A 25860-nucleotide genomic window follows, 5' to 3' on the forward strand; every position below is an offset into this window, starting at 1 on the left:
TTAGCATAATTTGCATCTTCACCAGTGCGCTTGTCTCGTCGTTCGCTACGGGCTGAAGATGCAAATTATGCTAATAAGATGCCGCTCCTTAATTATGCAGGCGTGTCTCGACACTCGGCGGGGCGGGGCTGCCCTACATTCCGCGGCGGCGCAGTTCGCCTCTCCCCTCCTCCCGGCTCTCCGGTCAAATTAGCGGCGGCGTGACTGCGACCTGAACCAGGGGAGGGAGGGAAACCAGGCTGAGCGACACATTTTAAAAAACACGACCCCCCGAGCAGCCGGACAGCCCGCAGCAGCGCACCCAGAAGGACGAGCTGTGACGTCACAGAGAGGCATCTGGACGATCGCAAACATAAGGGCGAAACCCCCGACCATAATAGTGGGGGGAAATAATATCATTACAGGCAGCCTGCTATAGCCCTTACTCCAACTTTGTTTTTGTTTTTTAAGATTGCTCTGTTTGCGACCAAACGCGATGCTCCGTTTATGTGCGTGAAATGGGGAGAGCTCCATTACTGTATTGCGGGGATTAATATTTTACATTAGGGCGGAGATGGCATCGTGGCGGGCGGCTGGGCTCATCTGCTTATTATGGGGTAAGTCTACCTGCTTATTATAGGCGAGGCACCCATCTGTTACATTGTCTCTACACTGACCGTGCCCTCCGTCCGGCTGTAGATGTCTTTTAATCCAGCTTGTGTGTCGATATATCTCCCATCTGAAACCGACACCATGGTGCACTTGCAGGGCTGGATCGACAATTGGGTTGTGCAACCTGGAAGTCCTATGCAGTTTGTGGTTCTGGGTAGAAAAGCAACTGCGTGTCCCAAATCAGGGGCTCATATGCACAGGGGATTGAAGTGATTTGCCACAGTATTGCTCTTCAAACTTGGCGCTTTCAGCCTTGCACTTGATAACGATTTCCCCGACTCCAGTGGAGGCTACAGTGCATTCAGGATCGATAATGTTGTGGATGTGCTTCAGACTCGGTACTGTACCCCCAGACTGCATATGTGTTCATGCATGTATGGCTATGGTGTGCATGTGTGTACGGGGTGATTTTTGTGCAGCAGTCGTGTCGTTAAGCTGTCTCGTCGTGTATCCTCTCCTCAGTCGGATCGGTTCGGGGACGCGTGTTCATTATTGTTTGATCCGCTTAGGGTTTTTGTGGATCTGCTGCTCCCGTCTCTGTGGCTTTCAGGATTTCTGTGTCCGACTCTCCCGGCTTTTAAAACCGTTTCCCTTATGCAAACATTTTCTCCAGGTGCCGCATTTGCATGTAAATATGAATGTACACGCCAGGCAAAATAAGGATCAAGCCCAACAGGACCATTAACAGTTAAAGAAACACACACACAAACACATTACACAAGTACATTTGATTTATTTTGGTTTGCTTTTAGCCAACGTCTGTGGAATGCATACTCAAATTTGAATCCATTTAACACTTTGCAAAAGCCTTGATTTGTGCTTTATTTGTATCTCTGGGATTTGTGTGTGTGTGAAGGTCTGGATTACATATGTACATATCATATATTACAGTACTGAAATCTTCAGATCTGTACAGTAAGAGTCAGTTTACTGGTTATATAAAACATTCCTGTCAATCCGGACCTGCCTGTTAACAATGGCTGATTAAAAAGTCTCTTGTTTTTCAAGTCAAGCTTGAATTTGTAGAGCTTATGCTTAGTCAAAACAATCAGATTAGTAATTGTATTGTTTTTTGTTTTAAATCAGTGAATAGACAAAGGGGTCAGAACATACAATAAATGTCTATATCAATTTAAAAAGAAGAGAAAATGTATGGGGAATAGACTAAATTCCCCTTTTTTAGGGAACTTCTCTGGTAGATTTCAATGATGTCATGGGAATTTTATAGTTGTTTGGTTGCGGAACAGGAAATATGCGGTTACCATGCCTACACCTACATATTGTGATCCCTCCTGCAGAAACTACTCAACTACCAACGTCCTGCTCCCTGGACTCCTCTGAGCAAGACATGAGAGAGTCTCACATGGTGTCAGAGTTGTTTTTCAAAGGAGGAGTAGCCCCTGAGGTTGAAACACACCCTCCGCTTATTAAGACACCTCTTTTGGGCTGGCAACCCTCCCAGACTCCTGACTTGGGTTGTGTGGAAATTGATAGTTGCTTTAAAATAAATAATATATATTTATTTCCTTTAGCTTCGATCCATGCTTCACGCATGACATTTCCAAAGGAGAAGTCAAGGGTTAAATAAATACTGTTTCTCCAGTCGGATGTTTGGCTGTCTGTCCTGTCGTTCTAAGCTACCTCAGCTGTCCGGTCTATCCCAGGATTTTGACATTCTGTATCAGCATCTGCCTCAGTGCTCAGCCAACAGAAATATTTGGGAGCGTTTGCCTGATGGATTCCTCTTGAAACAACTGGCAAATCTGTGACCGTTCCAAGATTTCAAAAAATTTTTTTATCACTGTGAGCTAGAGTTGAAGACAATGCAGTGATTGATTATTCTGCATATGTAATCATTTGATGGCTATTGGTCTTCTAAATCATGCATCGTTATATATTATTTTGTATTTTTATGTAATTAATTTTTGCAAAATAAATTGCGAGCACAGTTTCCCCCCTTTAATCATCTCTGACTCCCGACTCTCCATTCAGCCGAGTGCCCCCATCCCCCTCCACCGTCCCATTCAGTTGAACTGTTTGAGACTAGCTAGCTGTGTTGCCCCCCAGTTGGTTGTTTATCACTTATTTTATTTTTTTTCTTTATATATGGATTTTCAACAGCTTCAGGATCCATTTTTTTCCCCCGCCCAACTAGCACAAATCAGCACAGATCAGATCACAGAGATGGAACGAGTGTTGGGGTGTCTGTATGCACTTCATTGGTTTTAATTATTTAGGTCTTTTACTAATTAATGAAAAATTAATCTATATATCGGGGGGGGGGGGATGTGTGTGTGTGTGTGTGTGTGTGTGTGGTTGGCAGTTAGATATCTGATATTGAATTTCTTGTTGTCCACTGCATATTCTCATTCCACTCTGTTTATTTGTCTGCAGGATTCTGCGTGTGTCGCCAGGTCACTCTTCCCCCGGGGCCCCTGTACCGCGTGGCTGGATTCCCCCTGTCCCTGCCCTGCATTGTGTCAGGATACGAGGGCTCCCGGACGCAGGATTTCGAGTGGTTCCTGTACCGAGATGATGCGGGGGGGCGGCAGATGGGCGTGATCTCCACACGGGACAGAGAGTTCCCGTATGCCCCCTTCCAGCCCCGGGTGCGCTCCGGGGAGGTGCGCGTGGAGCGGGACAGCGGGGACCGAGTGCGGCTGGTAATCCAGAGGCTGAGGCCGGAGGACCAGGGGAGTTTTGAGTGCTACACGCCTAGCACCGACTCCCGCTTCCAAGGCAACTATAGCGCCACTGTGGTGGTCAAAGGTAAGTCGGTTACTCACTCTACACCAAAAAAGGGTCTTGTCTAGTGAGTAAGGCAGGAAGGGAGGGAGTTCATATGGTAGTATTAAAGATCTCTCTCTCGCTCTCTCTCTTAGTGATGCCCGACACCCTGCAAATCAGACACACCGCGTCCCGCTCCTTGGGTGGCCAGTCCCTGACCGAGGGGGCAGAGCTGGAACTGACGTGTGCCGCCGCCATCCAATCGCAGCAGCACACTCACCTGTCAATCACCTTTGGGGTGCGGGGAGGGGCAGGGACCGGGGGGAGGGGCCACAACCTGCGGGAGATAATTTCCATTGGCCGGGATCTGGGCGTGGCGACGGGGAAAGGCGGGGACTACGAAGGGCGGTATGCGGACGGGATCGTTTCATTGGAGAAGAGGAGCGGGAAGAACCAAGGGGATCCTGACCTGTATGTGATGAGGATTGGGTCGGTGGCTCCGGGGGACACTGGGTCCTATTTCTGCGAGGTGGCCCAGTGGATTCTGGACCCCCAAGGAGACTGGGAGAAAATCGCCCAGAGGACCTTGGAGCTTGGCAACATCACCGTCCAGCCCTTAGGTGAGTCGCTGTGTGGCATAGCAGAAATTATTCAGTCATTCTGCAGACTTCACTTCTCGGTTTCACTTCCCTGTCTCACTTAAAACCGCATCCCAGATTCAATCCAAGATTCGCCCTACTTACCAAATTGCAGAACTCTTTTTTTTTTTTTTGGCTTTATGCCGGTGGGAACCATGCCATTTGTTGTAGCCCAATCAATGGGTTACATGATTGTAGAACTGATGATGCACCAACTGTGTTGTATTTAAGGCTTGTGGTGTAGGGGCAGTAAAGAATGGAGAATTCTCTTGCCACCGCACATCATCTGGGCTACTGCCAGCTTACGTAACACGAATAGCACGTGGAATCCAGCTGCATGATTGCTGAAGAGAAACAATGCCAATATTGTCAATTATATTGTCAATTGGCTATGCGGGAATGATGGTGATTTTCCTTATAAATAAATAATCTCTATCTTTATCTTTAAACTAAACTAAAAAAAAAACCGCTTGCTTGATGGTACTTTCCCACGCTGTGTGTAAGTTGACGCATTGGGGTCAGGGCTTTGACCCTGTTACCCTGGTATTGTGGCCCCAACCTTCCACTGTAATGGAACGGTTTAGCTCAGTTCCCCTACCCCTCTGGTCTAAGGTGTCAGATGCCTGTCTGTGATGGATGTCCTGCTCATATGGGTTGACATCAAAGATTGCTCATGCCTTTTGCTATGGACCTGCAGAGAGGAAGATAAGAAGACTTTGCTTTTGAAGTGTTGCCTGACTGTAGGGTGCATGACGGGGAGCCGGAGGTAAATACCTCCCACAGATCTGCAGCAGCAACAGCAGCAGTTTTGATCTGCCTCCTGAAGGCATCCCTCTCTCATCATCACAAGAGTATCGTTCTAGTCAATCGTACCACCCTGGCAGGATAACCTAGACTGGACCACTGTGTAGCGTTTATAGTGCAAATTGGACTTTTTGTGGTCTGAATGCATTAGCCTACATAATTATACTTGAATATGGTGGTATTCGTTATTTAATTACTATTGTAGGAATGTGTATATTGCATGCTTGTGCTGAAACTGAGCATTCCTCTCGCGTTCTGTCTCCATAGCGGACACCCTGGCAGTGAAAGTGTTGCCCGAGGTGGAGGTCGTACTCTCGGCGGGGTCCCCTCTCGGCCTGACCTGTGACGTGGGTGGGATCAGCCCATCTTCCCGCCCCTCCCTGCTGGTCCAATGGCTGCGGAGGGCAGTGGGCGGGGGGGCGGAAGTGGAGGTGGCCCGCATGGGGTCGGATGGGGTCGTGACCTGGGGCGATGATGTCAGCAGGAGAGGAGGGGCCTCCCTGGAGAAGGAGGCGGAGGGGCGGTACTCCCTGCGGCTCTTCTCGGCCCACCCCGCCGACTCGGGGGTCTACCGATGCGCTGTGAGCGTCTACACCGGCCCCACCCCCGGGGCGGGCAGCCCGGCCGCCAGCCAGAGGTCAAAAGGGGTCAATGTCAACCTGAAGACAAAAGGTGAGGGTTGTCGTAGTTTTGGAGCTGACTGGCAGTGCTGTCGCAGGAGCAGAGTTGTAGATAACCGAATAGCTGTAGTAGAACAGTGTGTGATTCTTCATCTTCATAATCCATCCAGATTAACGTGCAGAATATAATCCAAACTCTCTCTAAATCTCTCATTTTGCTGCTTTACATCACACTTACATTATGCGTGTCTTCCTGCCTTGCAGAAGTAAAGGTCACAGCAGAGGCAGGGCTGAACCCGGGGCCACTCCTCCAACGCGGCCACACCCTCTCACTGCTGTGCAACGTCTCCGTGCTGACAGCCGGCCCCACCCAGGTGGAGGTGCTGTGGCTGGTGATGGGGGAGGCAGAGGGGGAGGGCGAGAGGCCTGCCGAGCCCAGGCTGCTGGCTGTGCTGATGCATGACGGTACCTCCCATCTCTATAGCAACGACAGCAATGTCAGCGTGGACCGGCTGTCCTCCAGCTCCTACAGGCTGAGGATCCATGGAGTGGAGGTGGACGACCAGGGCCTCTACCACTGCCAGGCCAAGGTGTGGGGGCAGGACCCACACGGGGGCTGGTACAACACTGGGGCACGCTCCGTATCCAGGCCTGTGCGCGTGTACATGTATTCTCGAGGTGAGTCCCATCTGTGTGTCTGTTAATTGTCTCTCTGTGCTAACTAAAGCCAGGTTCGCCTGGGGGTCAAATAGTCACAGATTACATCATATCTAAAGTGTAACCCAAGATCTATTTTTTCGTCTCATCTGTTAAAAGCCTCCATTAGCCAGAACAGATGCATCCTGCGGCTTCTGCCAGCTGACAGGAAGAGCCAGTAGCAGGGCTGGGTGGTGCCAAGCACTTCATAGCATTGTGCTGAATGTCTCTCTCTCTGTCTCCAGCTAGCGACCTCCTCCTCATCCCCCTGGTTGTGGGCGTGTCTTCAGCTCTCTTTGTGGGCATCACCATCGTCGCCGCAGTAACCTGCTGTTTCATGAACCGCTTGGCTAGGCAGCGCTCTCAAAAATAAGGAAGTGAACAAAACCAGCTGCAGGTGGACGGGAGGGAAGAATGGAGATGAGGAAGCATGGGGGGTGGGGAGGAGAGGGTGTTCACCCGTAACAAACGCAACAAACAAACAAAAACCTTCACTTCTACACAGCTGCGCCTCACCCTGAGATTCCCAGAGGAATTGTGGGGAATTCTCTAGACGTGACCAATGCGGGGATTCTGACATGCCTGTTAGAACATAGCAGGCTTTCTGTATCTGTTTGTCACACTCCATCATATTGCAGCTGCACCGAAGGGATCCAGTCTGAATTGTGAGAATCTGAAAAGTCTGCACTAAAGATCAACATTCGGACTTTGACTTGGGTCTCATTTCAGGTTAAGGCACAGAGCTCAGCTCCCAGACTGTAAACTGCTGCACACACACATCAAATCTGTACACTGGAGAAGTGGTTTAACCTGGGCTGACCTTTGACCAAAGTCTTGAGGACCTCCTCTATGTTCGATGTCATTCGGGACCTGTTTCAAGCCTCCCCCACACACACACACACAATAATGAGCCAGTACAGCTCTTTTTGTATTCTATTTATTTGTTTTTTGCTGTAATCCTGCCATGTGTAAAACAAAAATACATTTGTATAACTGCACTTTTACACAAGGGAGAAACCACTAGTAACTGTTTAGCTAGTAACTTACCCCCAGCTCCCAGATGCACTGTTTGCACCGTATGACCACAATTCAGCAGGTACAGAGCACTGCTATGGAAGTTTGCATGTTGCAGACCATGCCTAAGCTATGAATGCATTTCAAGCATTGCTCCACAGAATGCCAAGCCAAAAAAAGAAAATGAAAGAAAGCCTTTTCTTCTATAACACTTCAAACATATCCTATCTCGCATTTGCTTCTCCTGTGAGGAGAGCATTGGCTGCAAACTTCTCTGGCTGACTTCAAAGCATTACAATGCTGAATAATGTATGAGTATGACTCAAGTGAATATGGCGTGTGTGTGTGTGTGTAGAAAGAGTCCCGGGGAAACATTCATTCAGTAGTGGACTGACAAAGTCTTAAGATGATAATATACATAGGCATTGTGTCTTTAAATTACTTTAGTATAATATCCTGTACACTTTCTCCTCTGCCACGGTCGCCTATGCAGTGGAATTTAAATGTAGCTCCAGATCACATGATGGCTCCTCCTCCCCAAGCAGTGCCGCCTCCCAGTCTCGTGATTTCAGACACTGTTCAAAAAATAAATACATTCTGAGTAGGGCAAAGTTCATGCTGGGTATTGATTTACTTGTCCTGTACTCTCCAGCCTGTAGTCTTAACCTCTGAAGCAGTTCTGATTTTTTTTAATTCGACATGGATGTCACTGAGAATGTCTGTCTGAACCTCATTATCTTGTATAGTTTCAAAAATATCAGTAGTAGTAGTTAGTTTTTTTTCTTTTCTTCTTAGTCTTTAATTAAGAGAAGGCCAGTATTACTGAATAAGCCGAGATACTGTCTTTAAACTGAGTTCGTCGTAATTTCTGATTTCCTGATTTATTTATTTTTTGCTGTAAAGGCTCATCCTGTTCGATGTTCTGATATTCATGCTGTGTTTCCCCTGTGCTTTCAAAACAAAACAAACAAAAAAATTATATAAAGAAAATATAAAAAATAAAGATAAAAAATTCTGGCCTGGGGATTAGGTCTTTTCAAATACTTCCGCGTACTGTGACATTGGAAGCTGCAGCTGGAAAAAAAAAAGAGAGTTTAAGAGTCACTAGGGGAACATTATTTCAATGTCCCATATTTTAAAATGGCAATGTTAATCCAGGACCTATGTTCTCCCCACTCTAGAAATTCCAGTCTGCCCGTTTTCGCAGTAATGTAGAGCTCTCTCTCTCTCTGCCCCAAAAACCTGATTTAGCCAATGCGACACAATGCCGGTAGAAGCAAGTGGGCCGGGGAACACAAATTGATGGGTCTGAGATGACGCCATCTGTGGTTGGACTAATCTCGCTCTCCTCTCAGAAAAAAAAAACAGGAAAAGCCATACCAGTCTCCTATTGTTTCAGCATCAACACAAATGACTGTTTTCAGTGCATTGCAGAAAGAGGATCTCACAGTACAGGCTTGAACAAAGGAACTCTGTTCTAAAAACTAAAAACTGATGTACATTAACTTATCTGCAAGGCATTAGGCCTACGTCAGAGTAAGGAAGGGTGCTTACTGTAACTCATTTGTTTTTCAATGTTGACGACACTTCTGGATGACCAAGTGGTTTGAGGGCGTCCCAGCACACAGTTTGTAGATGCCTCACTCTCCCATTGTGATGTCACTGTAATTGCTGATCTTTTTTTAAAATATTTTATAAATGTATATACATATTTTAAAAAAGGTTACATGCGGGTCCAAAATGTGTTGTTGTCCAAACTTGTTACAGCACTATATTGTGATAAACTGTCATTTTTGTATGCAATTGTAAAAAAAACAAAAGTATGATCACCCCCCCCCCCCCCTGTCATCCTTTTTTTAAATGTGATTGTGATTGTTTTTGTCGGTTTACAAGTGTTGGGAATGCAAAGACTTTAGTGGTTTTGGCATTAAAACATTTCTGAAGACCGTGATTGTTGTCAAGTCTTTTATTTTTACGTTATCTTGATGTGTTTTATGTGCTTCTGGGAAATTACCTATCTTTTTATTTATATTTATTTCTGTGAAACATGTGACCAGTATTAGGGTATGTCGCACTGCCAATTGTGGTGTGTTTTGCCTCGCTGGTCAACAAAAACACAAGCCATTTTCCCAGTGTATTCATATAGATGTCAATGCCAATTTATTCGCAATGTCCGAAACTTTTTACAGTTGGAAAAAAGTGGTTTGACATGCATTTGTTAATCTCTTTGCATGACCTTTATTATGATATTTATTAGGCCTATTATTATTATTCTGTTAAGTATAATGATCAGTATTTCATTCTGACCTTGTACCATGGTATAACCAACAGGTGCGGTGGTGGTATTGTACTTTAAATTCTTTATCTTTGCTGAAGATCCTCCCATAGGGAGCAGCAGTTTGTACTGACACCAAAAGTTAATCATCACAAACAGCTTCGATTGTATATATAATAAAATAACCATCAAATACACAACCTCTGCCAATTCCCTAATTACCCTCCACTTGGTTTACACTGACTAGAACAATACACTGATTCTAGTACAATCTAATATATTAGAGCACAGTGTATTATTTAAATAATATTGATGTATAACAGGCATTTCACAGAAACATGCAACAACTACCTTTGAAATAACATGAATGCGTTTTGGCTGTCCCCTATGACACGTTTTGTACTGTAGGATGCTTTGCTCCTGTAGGACCTTTTGTGTTCCTTATTTTATATTTTTTTGCCTTAGTCTTGCTCCATTATACATTTTCTTGATTGCATATGATACTTTTAGGTTGCTGACCAGTGCTGTTAATAAAGATAACTACTTTTTGCAGGGTAGGTTTGCCTCAGTGCCAGTTGGAGATTCAATAGTGCAGTGATACAAACACAGAATGTGTTGTGTATCAAATTTCAGTAAAACGTGGTTTCAGCAATCAACGTGTGCCTTTCTCTTCAGTAAAAGGTAACATATACAATATTGTCCCAGTATGATGCTGTCCTGTACAACACTGTGTAATAGTATATTAAAGGGTCTTGTTATGTAAAACATGGCTTAATTATGCTTGGGCTCTATTTCCCGTGTATATTATTATTATGATGATGATGATGGATGAACAAAATTCTGTCCCTACCTACTGAATTTGTAATATAGACAACTAACAGGATGTAAACGCACATTTATGCACACACAATATTAACCTCTCCAATAAACGTGGATTATGGCGTCCACCATTTGTGACGTAATAGTTGAGACGTGTTACACCTTACGGCTCAGTCCCAGTCACTCGGCTCAGTTTCCCTAAGCTACAGCTCGTTTATTTAAAAGCCTAAAAACAAACTATCTATACAACTTCACAGATACAGACCAATGTAGAAACGGATGCCCTGAGCGATATGGATGTGGAAAAAGCACTTCGGTGCTCCACGATCGACATCCCGCTCTCGGTGGAAGCGGCCATGAGCCACTTGCAAACCACCGAGCTGCAACGAGCCAAAAAGGTATGCAAACTACAGTCCCGCATTGTGCGATTTGGGGACTCAAACCCCAGCAACACAACCTGACTGTAAACGACACCTCCTGAGAACCAGGGCACTCGTATTTATACCACTGTACCCCGTGACCGGCTCCCCCAATCACGGCGCACCCGGTGTTAACCTATGACCCCGGAAGCCCCCACAGATCTGGGAATCTTACATATTTGTGTGGTGCTTCAGTGTAAACCAAAAACCACAACGAGGTAATGAAAAGAAAATCAATTTAGCACATGTATTAGTCATATTGGTAGTTTTATTTGTTTTCGTCTTATGATTATTATAAATAGCTCTCCAGTTTTCAAAACGCCAATGCGTTAGATTTGTCATATAAAAAAATGTGTGTGTGTGTTGCTTATGTACCTATGATAAACGTGTTCAAGCTGGGTGGTGGCGCAAGTCTATGCCTAAAGGGAAGTTTAGTAAGCAACATAAAACATATATTGAAACGAATGAAGGAAAACAGGGAAACACACAAACCTATTGCTAATTCAGCAAGTACAGTAACTGTTATCAAGTTTCTTAGAAGGACTTGAGAGTAGGAAATTGTATGATATCAGCCAATGTTTTGGAGCAATAGGCCTAGTTACTGTACTGTAGGGCATACCATAATTGTCTAAATTTGGATAAGCAGTCAATTCAGCAGTATTAATCTGTTGTTAATTGAAGCTGCCTGTAATAAAACTGCACGAATGCCAGCCCCCGCTGTAAACGTATGAGTGGCAAGCACCACACGCCTGCAGATACCTCTGGATATTAAACGGTATGATTTTTTTTTTTTTTACAATTTATGTATTTAATTACTATAATAGCATTGTGTGCTTAATTGAGTCTGAAACACCCTGCACCTTAATTGAGTGTGAAAATGTTTGCACTATCTTGGTTCAATATTTTACTTACAATATTGTACTTAATCACTTAAGTTATTTTTCATTGCAAACCTTCCCCACTTGGGATTTTAATATAGATCACTTTTTTTTTAAGTTAAAAAGTATATCTATACAGTGCCACACACTTCTCTCCTCTGCAGGACGTGAGTGAGAGTCTTTGTGCCATCCTGAGGAACGTCAACCTGGCGCTGCACCATATGCAGCTGGGCTTGGACGTGGAGATGCCCGACTCCGGCGGAGGGGACATGATGCGTGCCCAGCAGCTGCATAACATTGACATCTTCCTGCAGTCCAGCTACAGCAAGGAGTCCGACCTCAGTCACATCCTGAATTGGCTGAGCGAGGCCGGTAAGTACCACCCACACATACCCAACAGGACAGAGCCCAGGACAGAACAACATTTTGGAATCAGAATCCTTAGTTTGCAAAGTCTTTGGTGGTAGTCACCACTGCTGGATTCTCCTTCCCATGTCTTTTGATTTTTTCAGTTGGTTCGATCTCCTTTACTCATTGTGCCAGCTCGTGTTCATGTCCCCTTTGTAGCAAACGCAGCGATGTGGTGTATGTAGCACTGCTGCTCGTTTTGTTTGCATATTGTCTGTATATGTTTCCTGCTTATGTAACCCAGTTGAATGAATGAATGAATGAATGGATTTATTTGACAAAACCACAATAAAACCTGTATATCCTCAAAGACAAAATTATATTGTTTGTGTAAATAAAAATGTTTAAAAGGATTAAAACACAATAGTCAAATTTCCATTGTGGTTCTCAAGAAAGCAGCTAACAGAGAAAACATCACATATGGCATGCTAAACTATTCCCATACAGTGTATTACAGCATAAAAATCATCACACAGAAAAATGTATACATCAGCATTATCCCACAGGACTCCCAACCACAAATTGGGGTTTCCCAACCACAGAGTCAAAGAGGCAATTTAAAAAAAACAGCAACACATAATCAACCACCTTTACACCCAAACCTTTTTCACTTATGCTTGCTCTCTTAGCCACCTTCTTACACATCTTTTAAAGTGTTGTTCTGTTGAAATCATTTTGATTTCTTTAGGTAATCTATTCCAGTCTGCAGCACCAATGTTTTGAAAAGTATTTTGCCCTACCATACTTCTAAACCATGTGTTTGTTACTAGGTTTGCCAAACTACCCCTCATATTATGGTCATGTATATCTTGTATACAATTAAAATACTCAAAAAAGTAGACTGGACCTAAATTATACATTATTTTAAAAACAATGATAAGATTTAATAGGGAGAGCTGTTGCTCATTCATCTGATTAAAATGGTTATTGTCCTGGGATGAACCTTCAATATGATTCTAACCAATTTATTTTGAGATGTTTGTAATTGTAGTTGGTAAACATTTCATAAGTTTAACAACTTTAGAGACCCCCGCCCCCCCACCTGTTTTGCTTGTGCATTTCAGTATCGCAAATCTGAGGCCCATTTGCCACAGACATTCAATTTCTTCACCAGGTTAAATGTATTCCCATTTTTATCCCACTAAATGCACATCACATTTCATTTGAGGTGCTACAGCATTTACATTTATTGTCCAGATGCAAATGCCACTGCTTCGTACAGATTTGACAACATTAGGAGTAAGGGTCTGGTGAATTTACTGTGTACAGAGGACAGAATGCTTTGATTGTGTGTTGAGGCATGCCTTTTGGTCTCAGGTCAGGACCTTCAGGAGGTGGAGGAGGACGAGGACTTTAAAGAAGTAGCCAAGATCACGATTGAGTGGGTGAAGGAGATGGAGGACAATGTCAATAGGTCCTTCGACTCCTCTCAGCAGTGTATCCACAAGCTGCAACGGATCTGCACACTGCTACACACTTACTACCTGGAAACTAAGAGAAAGAAGAAGCAACCAGCAGGTGAGTAAGCTATGTGAGCCTACCAGAAGCTATGGGATGATATGCCTTATATTACTCACAACACCCTGAGACAGACATTTTGTTATATGTTGGCAAATGAGGCATCTCACACCTCTGTAGTGAGTCTGTCAGCCTATAATCAACTAAATCATTCACCAACTGCGTCAAAACACGTTTTCAAATGTTATATAACTTATAGGCTACTGTCACTTAACTCAACCACTTTTCCTAAATTGCAACCACACCAATCAATTGAAGCGCGCTTTCATTCTGCCGAAAATGAATGGTTCCCATGGGGATTAAATAATTCTTAAAAAGGGCAGTAATATAACTTCTGTGATATAGAAGTGTTTAGGATATAAGAGGTTTGGTGTCCAACTAACCACAATCCTGTGCAAAATATGATGAAAGACTGCTTCGAAAGGTAGCACCACAAGACTTGGTGTTTGAAATATAATGTCTAGGTCTGTCGCACAGCCCTAGTTTGAGCCCTTCTATTTTGCATCCTTGTTAGCTAACCACAAAAAAATGCATAATGTTTATATAGGGTGTTGTCCGTATCTACAAAAACAAATGCTTGTCTTTGCAGAGGTCCATAAGGATGGTGTCTGGCGGTGGTGGCGGGAGGGAAAAGCGAACAACAAAATGCTGAAGAAGATCCAGGAGCTGCAGCCGCCCAGTGAGGAGCAATTGCGGCAGGACCCCAACCTCAACATCAAAGTGGCGACAGAGCTGTGCTTCATGCTCTCAGACATTGCCACGTTCTTGGCCTGCAACAAGGCCCTGAGCCTGGGATTCATCTTCATACAGAATGGTATTCAGAACCTCAACAGGGCCTTCCAGGAGCGCACCAAGGAGTGCCTGGAGCTCAAAGCCAAGCTGGAGGCCAGACAGTCCATCACCTTGAAGAAGCGTAATCAGGACATTCTGAATGTTGAGGCGGAGGATCTGAGGAAGAAGAACAGCGAGCTTCAAATTCAACTGGCGGACACTAATAAGAAGTACACTGCCCTGCTGGTGGAGATGGAGAGGCTGCAGCAGGTTCGCCACGTGGTGACCAAATTTACCCCATCGGTTCCCTCCTTGAAGGAGATCCCAGTGATCGCTGTGGAGAAGGAGGAGGCCCAGAAGAAAGAGATGCCTGTGGAGGCCGTAGGCATTCACACACAGCTGGAACCGGAGGAGGAACAGGAAGCGATCAGAAATGAGAGAGTTGCCACCCTGGAGGAGGAGTCGCCCTCTACTGAAGATGAAGGGAGCACCTTTGCCTGTGAGGTGCTTCCCACAAAGGTGGTGGGCTCTTGGGAGGGCAGCCCTCAGAACCCTGGTGACTTCCTGGAGGAGAGCAGCAAGATGTTTAATGCCCAGGAGAGGTCCATTGAGGAGTGCTCAGGCAAGATGAGGTCTCTTGCCAGCCTGGACGACAGGAAAACACCCACAATGTACCTGCACCACGTGGACAACCAGCGGGAGATGCACCAGCAAATGGGGCCCCAGCCCAAAAAGCCAGAAGCAGCAGTGGAGGTAATTCCCCGTGAGGTGCTTCCAATAAAGGCAGAGGGCTCTTGGGAGGGCAGCCCTCAGAACCCTGGGAACTTCCTCGAGGACAGCAGCAAGATGTTTCATGCCAAGGAGAGGTCCACTGAGGAGTGCTCAGGCATGATGAGGTCTCTTGCCGGCCTGGACGGCAGGAAAACACCCAAAACGGACCTGCGCCACATGGACAGCCGGCGGGAGATGCACCAGCAAATGGGGCCCCAGCCCAAAAAGCCAGAGGCAGTGGTAGAGGTGGCCAGGGTTCCAGTTGAGAAGCACAAGCCTGAAGAACTAAGAAGCACCACAGTATTGGAGCGGAAAGAATACAACCCTGTGGGATGTACTCGCAAGGAAGCTCCACTCCCCAAGAGGAAGGTCCAGGGTCCAAGGGGGGGGGGGTGCCTGATAGAGGATGTCACGCACTACGAGGTGGAGATGTGCAAGGAGGCTGAGACTCTCCTGAAGACCGAGATGGCTGGTGTGACCTACATAATCGATGTGGAATCTCAGCAGATTAATCACAGGCTCCTGCAGCAGGCATTGTTCAGAGGAGATATCTCCCAACAGCTGTACGATTTGGTCAACAGACTGATCACCCAGACTCTGAGCACCGACGAACTAAGGCTGGCCTGCCTCTTAAGAAAATACATCAGTTACTGTTGTTTAATGCAAAGCCGGTAGGTCCCCTGATTCACTCTTGCTTACTTTTTGCTTACTTTCTTCCTTTCTCTATTTTTTTTTCTCTCTTTCCATCTGTCTTTCTTTTATTCTCTCTTTGACTACATCGCACAATACCACACAAACCCCCCAAAAAATCAGTGGCCAGCTTAACATATGTGCTTGTCTGTCTTTTTTGTGTGTGTGTGTATGGTTCGCATGTGTTAAGCGGCCTTCTAAATTCCTAATTCACAGTTGCCTGGGGGTGCAGCAGAATGCTTATGACTAGTTCGTCAATGTGCTGAATTAGCAGACATGAGTGACTTGAAAGAATGCAGAGCTAAAATGGGAAAATCACAGTGGCTTTTAGTCTGCATTGTATTGAACAGCAAATTTAGTGTTTTGGGGGGTTGTTTCCTTAACACAGGCACATCAGCTGTTCTGTGCAATTCCAGTAATGAAGTGACATGGCAAGAGGCTGCCCCATTTAGAGTTCATACCTTTTCATTTTGTTTCTACCCCCTCCCTGCTTTAAAGGCGTAACCTATTGGCCAAGTTAGATTCAGCCAGGGACATCCATGACGGGAAGTTGGAGAGAGACCTGTACTCCTACCTGAAGAAGCTGGAGGTCTACCATCATGCAGTTATGCAGCGTTGGGAGACCAAACAAGCTGCCGTGAAAGAGATGCTGAGAACCTGCTTCGCCAAGATGCTGTACCTGTTCAGCCAGGTGAGGGGAGAAAAGGTCAACCTGACGGGCTCTATTGTTCCTTCCCACTTTGTCGGTTTTGTTCCAAGCTGGATGTATCCTATTTGGATCCCTTTCCCATAGGTTTTTTGATGTTTCCCCATCAGTCATAGTTTTTTATGTCAAGAGATGTATTTGTTTGACTTCGTCTTTTGTTTCTAGATAAAGAAGGACGCCAATCTGAACTTGGTCAGCCCATACCCCAGCAAAAAGGCCCAACGGGTTCATCCAGAGCACATCCTATTCCATCCGGGGCCCAGGAAGCTGGTGGTGACCCCCAGCTCCATGAGACCATCTGGCTTGACCCAGCCCCCGTCTCGTCCCCGTTATCAGCCTCACCTGGGCCTCCTAGGGCCCGTTGTTGGAACCAGGTATGTCAGTCTCCATGAACTCATTGTTAGTCGGGGCTTCAACCCAGCTGGACACCCCCCCTGTCTCCATATCATACGCTGGAAAATGATTTGACATTGAGTTAAGAAATACAACACAACGCCTCTAACCTATTTCGTACATTTGAAACTCATTAGTACAGTCCGGCAGTCAGAATGCAATATGTGGAGTGGTAGGGGGTGTGGGGGATGGGTCATATGGGATACAGTGCTTGCAGAAGTGGCAAGCCAGTCCAATCAGCAATAGGTCTGTGTCAGGTGTAGGATCAAACATTGGATGAAACGGAAAATTCACCTGATTGTAAACTGGATCACAAAAGGATTATTCTTTGTTTTGTTTGGTTATAAATTAGTTATGGAGGGGATGGATCAGTTCATCTCACTCTGAACTCAAGAATCTGGAGATCAGTTAGTGAGGTCACACAGAACTCGTTCTGGGCTGTGACGTTCTTAATGCCCAAAGCAATCGAGTTTCCTGGCCCCTGCAAGCTTATTGTACATGAGCCTTAGCAAATAGCTGGAGCTGTCCGAGTGGAGTGGTCACGGGTTTCCTGTCCAGCAGGAAGCCGCGGCTGGGGGGTGAGCTGACAGCCTTGTGGACCTGCGATGTCACAGTGAAGAGTGAGGCCTTGGCGCCAAAGAATCCGTTGTCTACGGCGCTGACCCCCCCCTGCATCCCCCGCCTACTGGAGCTGGACATCTCACAGGGCGGTAATATAGCGCAGCGGTTGCTGATGGCAGGTAAGCCTTCCCTGCCGTGGTCCACAACGCAGCAGTGGAAATGATGTGTCCCCTGAGTCTGTTTGTTATTTTATGGCCACACCTATTGGTGCTCCACAGATATAGCAACATCTGATTGGATGTTTCCCTTTGCATAAGCCCCGGTCACATTTTCTAAGAGTATAAAGTGAAGTTGAGGTTATGAAAAGCAGAAATCAGGCAGAGAGGGAACGTCACCCCAAGTCTCTTCAGCTTTTATTTGGCAGAATTAAAGCAGGTACAAATCTAGTCTCTCTTTTCCACCAAAGGTTTGATGGAGGCTTCGTGAGGTCCTGGGCAGAGGGGACCCTATAGCCCTGACCTAGAAGCACCATGGATCAAAACACCGCCATCTTGGCAAGTAATTCCGCAATGTGGCCCCAATCAAAGCTCGGTTTAGGGGCTCCTCTATCTCTACCTTTTTGTCAATATGTCTAAGATGTTCGCTCATTGTGGCATCAAACTGTGCCAACACCTATCTGTCCAAGAAAGTTGCCATTATGGGGCTTTAAAAGTTTTGGTAAATTATTATTATTATTATTTTTGTCATTTAGCTGACGCTCTTATCCAGGGTGACATTTGTACCCATTTATACAGCTGGGCATTGTACTGGAGCAATCTAAGTGAAGTACCTTGCTCAAGGGTACAACAGCACTGCCCCACCCGGGATTAGTATATAGTGTGTCACAGTATATAGTGTATCTCAGTATATAATGTGTCACAGTATATAGTGTGTGTCAGTATACACCGATCAGCCATAACATTATAACTGACAGGTGAAGTGAATAACACTGATAACCTCGTTATCATGGCACCTGTCAGTGGGTGGGATATATTAGGCAGCAAGTGAACATTTTGTCCTCAAAGTTGATGTGTTAGAAGCAGGAAAAATTGGCAAGTGTAAGGATCTGAGCGACTTTGACAAGGGCCAAATTGTGATGGCTTGAAGACTGGGTCAGAGCATCTCCAAAACTGGTAGGGTGTTCCCAGTCTGCAGTGGTCAGTACTTATCAAAAGTGGTCCAAGGAAGGAAAAGCTGTGAACCGGCGACAGGGTCATGGGCAGCCAAGGCTCATTGATACACGTGGGGAGCGAAGACTGGCCCGCGTGGTCCGATCCAACAGACGAGCTACTGTAGCTCAAATTGCTGAAAAAGTTAATGCTGGTTCTGATAGAAAGTTGTCAGAACACACAGTGCATCGCAGTTTGTTGCATATGGGGCTGCGTAGACGCAGACCAGTCAGGGTGCCCATGCTGACCCCTGTCCACTGCCGAAAGCGCCTACAATGGGCACGTGAGCATCAGAACTGGACCACGGAGCAATGAAAGAAGGTGGCCTGGTCTGATGAATCATGAGTTCAAGGTATTGACTTGGCCTCCAAATTCCCCAGATCTCAATCCAATCGAGCATCTGTGGAATGTGCTGGAAAAAAAAAGTCCGATCCATGGAGGTCCCACCTCACAACTTACAGGGCTTAAAGGATCTGCTGCTGCTAACGTCTTGGTGCCAGATACCACAGCACACCTTCAGAGGTCTAGTGGAATCCATGCCTTGACGGGTCGCGGCTGTTTAGCGGATAAAGGGGGACCTGCACGATATTAGGCAGGTGGTCATCTTGTTATGGCTGATCGGTGTATATTGTCATAGTATATAGTGTGTGTCTCAGTATATAGTGTGTGCATCTCTCTATATAGTGTATCTCAGTATACAGTGTGTCACAGTATATAGTATGTCTCAGTAGTGTGTCATAGTATATAGTGTGTCGCAGTATATAGTGTCCGTCTTTGTATGTAGTATTTGTCTCAATATATAGGGTGCGTCTTTGTATAGTGTGTGTTTCTCAGTATATAGTGTGTGTCTCAGTATATAGTGTATGTATCTCAGTATATAGTGCATCTCAGTATATAGTGTATATGTGTCTCAGTATGTAGAATGTAGTGTATGTCAGTATATAGTGTGTGTCTCAGAATATAGTGTGTGTATCTCTTTTTCCCCTCAATGAAGTTTATTTAAAATTTAGAATAAGCATCACAGGCACAGCAGACACCTCTCGCGGGCATGACTTTGTATACCACTGGTATATAGTGTATCTCAGTGTATAGTGTGTGTGTGTGTCAGTATAGAGTGTGTCTCAGTATATAGTTTATCTCATTATATAGTGTGTGTCTCTCAGTATACACCGCTCAAAAAAATTAAGGCAACACTTAAATCACACATTGGATCTCGATGAACGAAATATCCTAAAGATCAAAATTTACTGTACATTGTGTAATTCGTTGAGAACAAAATTACGTAACAACGGTCAATGGAAACCAAAATCACCAACCGAAACTCACACTGAAAATCAAAGTAGACAATTGAAATCACAGGCTGTTCCAACTTGCGTGAATTTCATCACGGCATCTAATAATGTGACTCAGTAGTGTGTATGGCCCCCACGTGCCTGTATGCACTCCCGACAACGTCTGGGCATGCTCCTGATGAGACGGTGGATGGTGTCCTGGGGGATCCCCTCCCAGACCTGGATCAGGGCATCAGTGAGCTCCTGGACAGTCTGTGACGCTACTTGGCGGAGTCAGATGCACCGACACATAACATCCCAAAGGTTCCCAATTGGATTCAGGTCTGGGGAACGTGAGGGCCAGTCAATGGCAACAATGCCTTCGTCATCCAGGAACTGCCTACACACTCTGGCCACATGAGGCCGGGCATTGTCCTGCACCAGGAGGAACCCAGGGCCCACTGCATCAGCTTAAGGTCTGACGATGGGTCTGAGGATTTCATCCCGGTACCTAACAGCAGTCAGGGTACAGTTGGCTATCACGTGGAGGTCTGTGTGACCCTCTAAGGATATGTCTCCCCAGACCATCACTGACCCACCACCAAACCGGTCATGCTGAATGATGTTGCAGGCAGCATAACCTTCACCACGGCGTCTCCAGACTTTCACGTCTGTCACATGTGGTCAGTGGGAACCTGAAGAGATCGGGGCGCCAATGGCAGACCTGCCAATTCTGGTGTTCTCTGGCGAATGCCAATCATGCTGCTTGGTGCTGGGCTGTGAACACAGGTCCCACTAGAGGACGTCGGGCTCCCATGCCACCCTCATGGAGTCTGTTTCTGACAGTTTGGTCAGAAACATGCACACCAGTAGAATGCTGGAGGTCATTTTGTAGGGCTCTGGCAGTGCTCCTCCTGTTCCTCCTCGCACAAAGGAGCAGATACCGGTCCTGCTGCTGGGTTGATGCCCTTCTACGGCCCTGTCCAACTCTCCTCGTGTAATGGTCTGTCTCTTAGTATCTCCTCCATGCTCTTGAGACAGTACTGGGAGACACAGCAAACATTCTTGTGACGGCATGTATGGATGTGCCATCCAGGAGGAGCTGAACTACCTGTGCAACCTGTATGGGCTGCAGGTACCGCCTTATGCTACCAGTAGTGACAAGGACACTAGCAATACACAAAACTAGAGAAGAATCAGTCAGGATGGATAAGGAGAGAGCAATTGTCTGTGGCCACCACCTGCAAAACCATTCCCTTTTTGGGGGTTGTCTTGCTGTTGCCTATACAGTTGTCACTTTACTTTGCACCATGTGCAACATGTGCACTGGAGTGGCAACAGCAAGACAAACCCCAAAAAAGGCCACAGACAATTGCTCTCACTTTATCCTTCCTGACTGATTCTTCTCTAGTTTTGTGTTTTGCTAGTTTCCTTGTCACTACTGGTAGCATGAGGCGGTACCTGCAGCCCATTCAGGTTGCACAGGTAGTCCAGCATCTCCAGGATGGCACATCCATACGTGCCGTCGCAAGGTTTGCTGTGTCTCCCAGTACTGTCTCAAGAGCAGGGAGGAGATACCAAGAGACGGGCCGTTACACAAGGAGAGCTGGACAGGGCCGTAGAAGGGCATCAACCCAGCAGCAGGACCGGTATCTGCTCCTTTGTGCGAGGAGGAACAGGAGGAGCACTGCCAGAGCCCTACAAAATGACCTCCAGCATTCTACTGGTGTGCATGTTTCTGACCAAACTGTCAGAAACAGACTCCATGAGGCTGGCATGAGGGCCCGACGTCCTCTAGTGGGACCTGTGCTCACAGCCCAGCACCCTGCAGCTCGATTGGCATTCGCCAGAGAACACCAGAATTGTCAGGTCTGCCATTGGCGCCCCGATCTCTTCACAGATGAGAGCAGGTTCCCACTGACTACATGTGACAGACGTGAAAGAGTCTGGAGACGCCGTGGTGAAGGTTATGCTGCCTGCAACATCATCCAGCATGACCGGTTTGGCGGTGGGTCAGCGATGGTCTGGGGAGACATATCCTTAGAGGGTCACACAGACCTCCACGTGATAGCCAACGGTACCCTGACTGCTGTTAGGTACCGGGATGAAATCCTCAGACCCATCGTCAGACCTTAAGCTGATGCAGTGGGCCCTGGGTTCCTCCTGGTGCAGGACAATGCCCGGCCTCATGTGGCCAGAGTGTGTAGGCAGTTCCTGGATGACGAAGGCATTGATGCCATTGACTGGCCCTCACGTTACCCAGACCTGAATCCAATTGAGAACCTTTGGGACGTTATGTATCGGTGCATCCGACTCCGCCAAGTAGCGCCACAGACTGTCCAGGAGCTCACTGATGCCCTGATCCAGGTCTGGGAGGGGATCCCCCAGGACACCAGACGTTGTCGGGAGTGCATACAGGCAAGTGGGGGCCATACACGCTACCGAGTCACATTATGAGTTGTCGTGATGAAATTCACGCAAGTTGGAACAGCCTGTGATTTCAATTGTTTACTTTGATTTTCGGTGTGAGTTTGAATCCAGCCCTCAATCGGTTGGTGATTTTGGTTTCCATTGACTGTTGTTGTGTCATTTTGTTCTCAACGAATTACACAATGTACAGTAATATTTTGATCTTTAAGATATTTCATTCATCGAGATCCAATGTGTGATTTAAGTGTTCCCTTAATTCTTTTGAGCGGTGTAACTAACTTCATTGAGGGGAAAAAGTGATACACACACTATATTCTGAGACACACACTATATACTGACATAGACTACATACTGAGACACATACACACTATATACTGAGATACATACACTATATACTGAGACAGTATAGTATGTCTCAGTAGTGTCACAGTATATAGTGTGTGTATCTACATATAGTGTATCTCAATATTGTGTGTGCGTCTCAGTATATAGTGTGTGCGTCTATTTATGTAGTGTATCTCAGTATATAACGAGTCTCAGTATATAGTGTGTGTATCTCAATGTATTGTATCTGTCTCAGTGTATAGTGTGCCTCAGTATATAGTGTCACAGTATATAGTGTCTATCTTTGTATATAGTATGTGTCTCAATATATAGTGTGTGCATCTCTGTATATAGTGTATTTTAGTATATAGTGTGTATGTATGTCAGTACATAGTGTGTCTCAGTATATAGTCTATATATATAGTGTATTGGATCTCATTTTCCCATCAATGAAGTTAGTTTATTTAAAATTTAGAATAAACATCGCGGGCACAGCAGACACCTCTCGTGGGCACGACTTTGCGTACCGTATAGTGTATCTCATTATATAGTGTGTGTATCTCAATATATAGTGTGTGTGTCTCAGTATATAGTGTGTGTCTCAGTATATAGTATGTCTGTCTCAGTATATAGTGTGTGTCTCAGTATATAGTATGTCTGTCTCAGTATATAGTGTGTCACAGTATATAGTGTGTGTATCTCAGTATATAATATATCTCAGTATATAGTGTGTGCTTCTCAATACAGTGTGTGCGTCTCAATGTAGTGTGTGTCTCAGTATATAGTGTATCTCGGTATATTGTCACAGTATATAGTGTGTATGTCTCAGTATATAGTGTGTGTGCCTCAGTATATAGTGTCACAGTATTTAGTGTATCTCAGTATATAGTATGCGCATCTCAGCATACAGTGTGCACATCTCAGTATATAGTGTGTGTATTAGAGGTCGACTGATTTATCGGCAGAAATGAATGCCGATAAATGTCTAACAGTTTTATAGTATTATAAATAGCTACTTAGCACTTATATCCCTGAAAACCTGCATGCGCGCCTGCGGACATTTCAGAGCTTTCAGACAGCAAAATTTCCCCAGTGGATTATTTTTTTTACCGATGAAATAATGTGTTTCGGAGGGGATTATACCATTTATTTCATCGGGAAGTGCAATAAATATTATTCATTTCCTGTAAGTAGTTTAGTAGTGACGAATAACAATTGCTGCGTTTAAAAATATATTTTTTTAAGTTATTGTACATGCAAAGCATTGGGCATTTAAATCAGGGCATTACATTTTTTTACATTTGATCTTATTTGCACAAGTCTTTAATTTGTAGATTCATATTTCTGTTTATGAACCTGTTCGTTTATATTATTTATTTTGAATCGTATTTATTTGTGTAAAACAAGTGAGTGCATTACAAACATTAATCATTTTTGTACATGGTGATGCCCTTATATGATTCCAGAATGTTCTAATGTTTCCTTGCTAATCCACTTGTAAAATAACAGTAGCCCCCTTTATTACTTGCAAATGCAACACGAAAATCTATAAATAAAATGTAATACAATGTGTGGTGCAGTCACGTTAATTTAATGTTCACATCTACATGTGTTTTTTTGAGAAATAAGAAAGGAGTTGTACTAAACAAATCTATAAATGGAAAGCGTGACATACTGTCTTGTCTCCAGCACCGCATCTGCTATTACTGAACCTGTTTGACAGTGAGGGTCACCAGGCAGCTCTGCCCCCAGGCGCACAGCTGACCACACCTATGTGAGCCTCTCAGCGCCTGCAGCTTTATTTACATATCTACACATTCTACAGCTAGCAGTAATATCTGAAAATAAATAATGTGTCCATAGTTTGTTATTACTGGAATTTCATTGTTTGTAGTTTATTTGCATTAATGATCTCAAAACGATTGCTGTAATGCTGTAATTTTATCAAAAACTTTCCAATAAATTCATTCTTCATAACTCCAGAATTTGAATTGATCTATTTTAACTGTTGCAATTTTACATTGAGTGCTATATCTGAGCGACTTTGGCAAGGGCCAAATTGTGATGGCTAGAAGACTGGGTCAGAGCATCTCCAAAACTGCAGCTCTTGTGGGGTGTTCCCGGTCTGCAGTGGTCAGTACCTATCAAAAGTGGTCCAAGGAAGGAAAAGCTGTGAACCGGCGACAGGGTCATGGGCGGCCAAGACTCATTGATGTACGTGGGGAGCGAAGGCTGGCCCGTGTGGTCCGATCCAACAGACGAACTACTGTAGCTCAAATTGCTGAAAAAGTTAATGCTGGTTCTGATAGAAAGGTGTCAGAACTCACAGTGCATCGCAGTTTGTTGCGTATGGGGCTGCGTAGCCGCAGACCAGTCAGGGTGCCCATGCTGACCCCTGTCCACTGCCGAAAGCGCCTACAATGGGCACGTGAGCATCAGAACTGGACCACGGAGCAATGGAAGATGGTGGCCTGGTCTGATGAATCACGAGTTCAAGGGGTTGACTTGGCCTCCAAATTCCCCAGATCTCAATCCAATCGAGCATTTGTGGGATGTGTTGGACAAACAAGTCCAATCCATGGAGGCCCCACCTCACAGCTTACAGGACTTAAAGGATCTGTTGCTAACGTCTTGGTGCCAGATACCACAGCACACCTTTAGGTTAGGGCTGTTTTGGCGGCAAAAGGGGGACCTACACAATATTAGGCAGGTGGTCATAATGTTATGGCTGATCTGTGTATAGTGTTGTAGAGTAAGGTACACTTATAAATTTCAATTAAGGAAGTGAATTTATAGTATCACCTTATCACGAATCCTGGAATCTTGTAGAACTCAATTTCTGTAATAATTGGACACAGACACCAATTCCAAAGATATAAATTGTCAAATTTATTCAAAAACAAAGACTAAATGTAGCACTACACTAATTATACAAAAGGGAAAAACTAATTAAAATTCAACTCTAGATCAACAAATCAAAGACAAATCACTTCCGTGACCAAATCAAAGACCATGGGATCGCATATGATAACACTACAATGCCGGTTAGTAAGACGAAGGTGAGTCTCTCATTAGTATTGTTAGTCAGACATTAAATAACTACGCAGGTTAGTATTTATGTCAGGTAACTTCTCGTTATATATATATCAGTCTCATTTACGTTTAGGTGCCGAGAAAGATCCTATCTATCGCCCTATAGGCGGGGCCACCAATAATCTAATGTCTATTAACGTGTGTCAATTTCAGACTAAACAGTTAAACAGGAATG

The 25860-nt window shown here is 45.1% G+C and overlaps 2 protein-coding genes across 3 annotated transcripts; both read left to right on the plus strand.

The window, feature by feature from the left end:
- Positions 1-9101, plus strand: igsf8 (immunoglobulin superfamily, member 8). The gene is made up of 6 exons (XM_066708394.1): positions 1-596; positions 3046-3420; positions 3534-3998; positions 5088-5492; positions 5705-6118; positions 6382-9101. The coding sequence occupies exons 1-6, from the start codon at positions 554-556 to the stop codon at positions 6507-6509; spliced, it is 1830 nt and encodes a 609-aa protein (XP_066564491.1). The 5' UTR covers positions 1-553; the 3' UTR covers positions 6510-9101.
- Positions 9102-10419: 1318 nt separating this feature from the next.
- Positions 10420-19737, plus strand: LOC136752782 (protein FAM186B). 2 transcript variants are annotated; one of them, XM_066708391.1, is made up of 8 exons: positions 10420-10642; positions 11706-11913; positions 13267-13467; positions 14057-15680; positions 16198-16390; positions 16571-16779; positions 17357-17538; positions 17826-19737. In XM_066708391.1, exons 1-8 carry the CDS (start codon positions 10538-10540, stop codon positions 17843-17845), a joined length of 2742 nt encoding a protein of 913 aa, XP_066564488.1. In that variant the 5' UTR covers positions 10420-10537; the 3' UTR covers positions 17846-19737. The 2 variants fall into 2 exon arrangements, with proteins under 2 accessions (XP_066564488.1, XP_066564490.1); XM_066708393.1 differs by having other exon boundaries at positions 17360-17538.
- Positions 19738-25860: the final 6123 nt, after the last annotated feature.

Source organism: Amia ocellicauda, chromosome 7 (genome assembly GCF_036373705.1).
Source record: "Amia ocellicauda isolate fAmiCal2 chromosome 7, fAmiCal2.hap1, whole genome shotgun sequence".
NCBI lineage: Eukaryota > Metazoa > Chordata > Actinopteri > Amiiformes > Amiidae > Amia > Amia ocellicauda.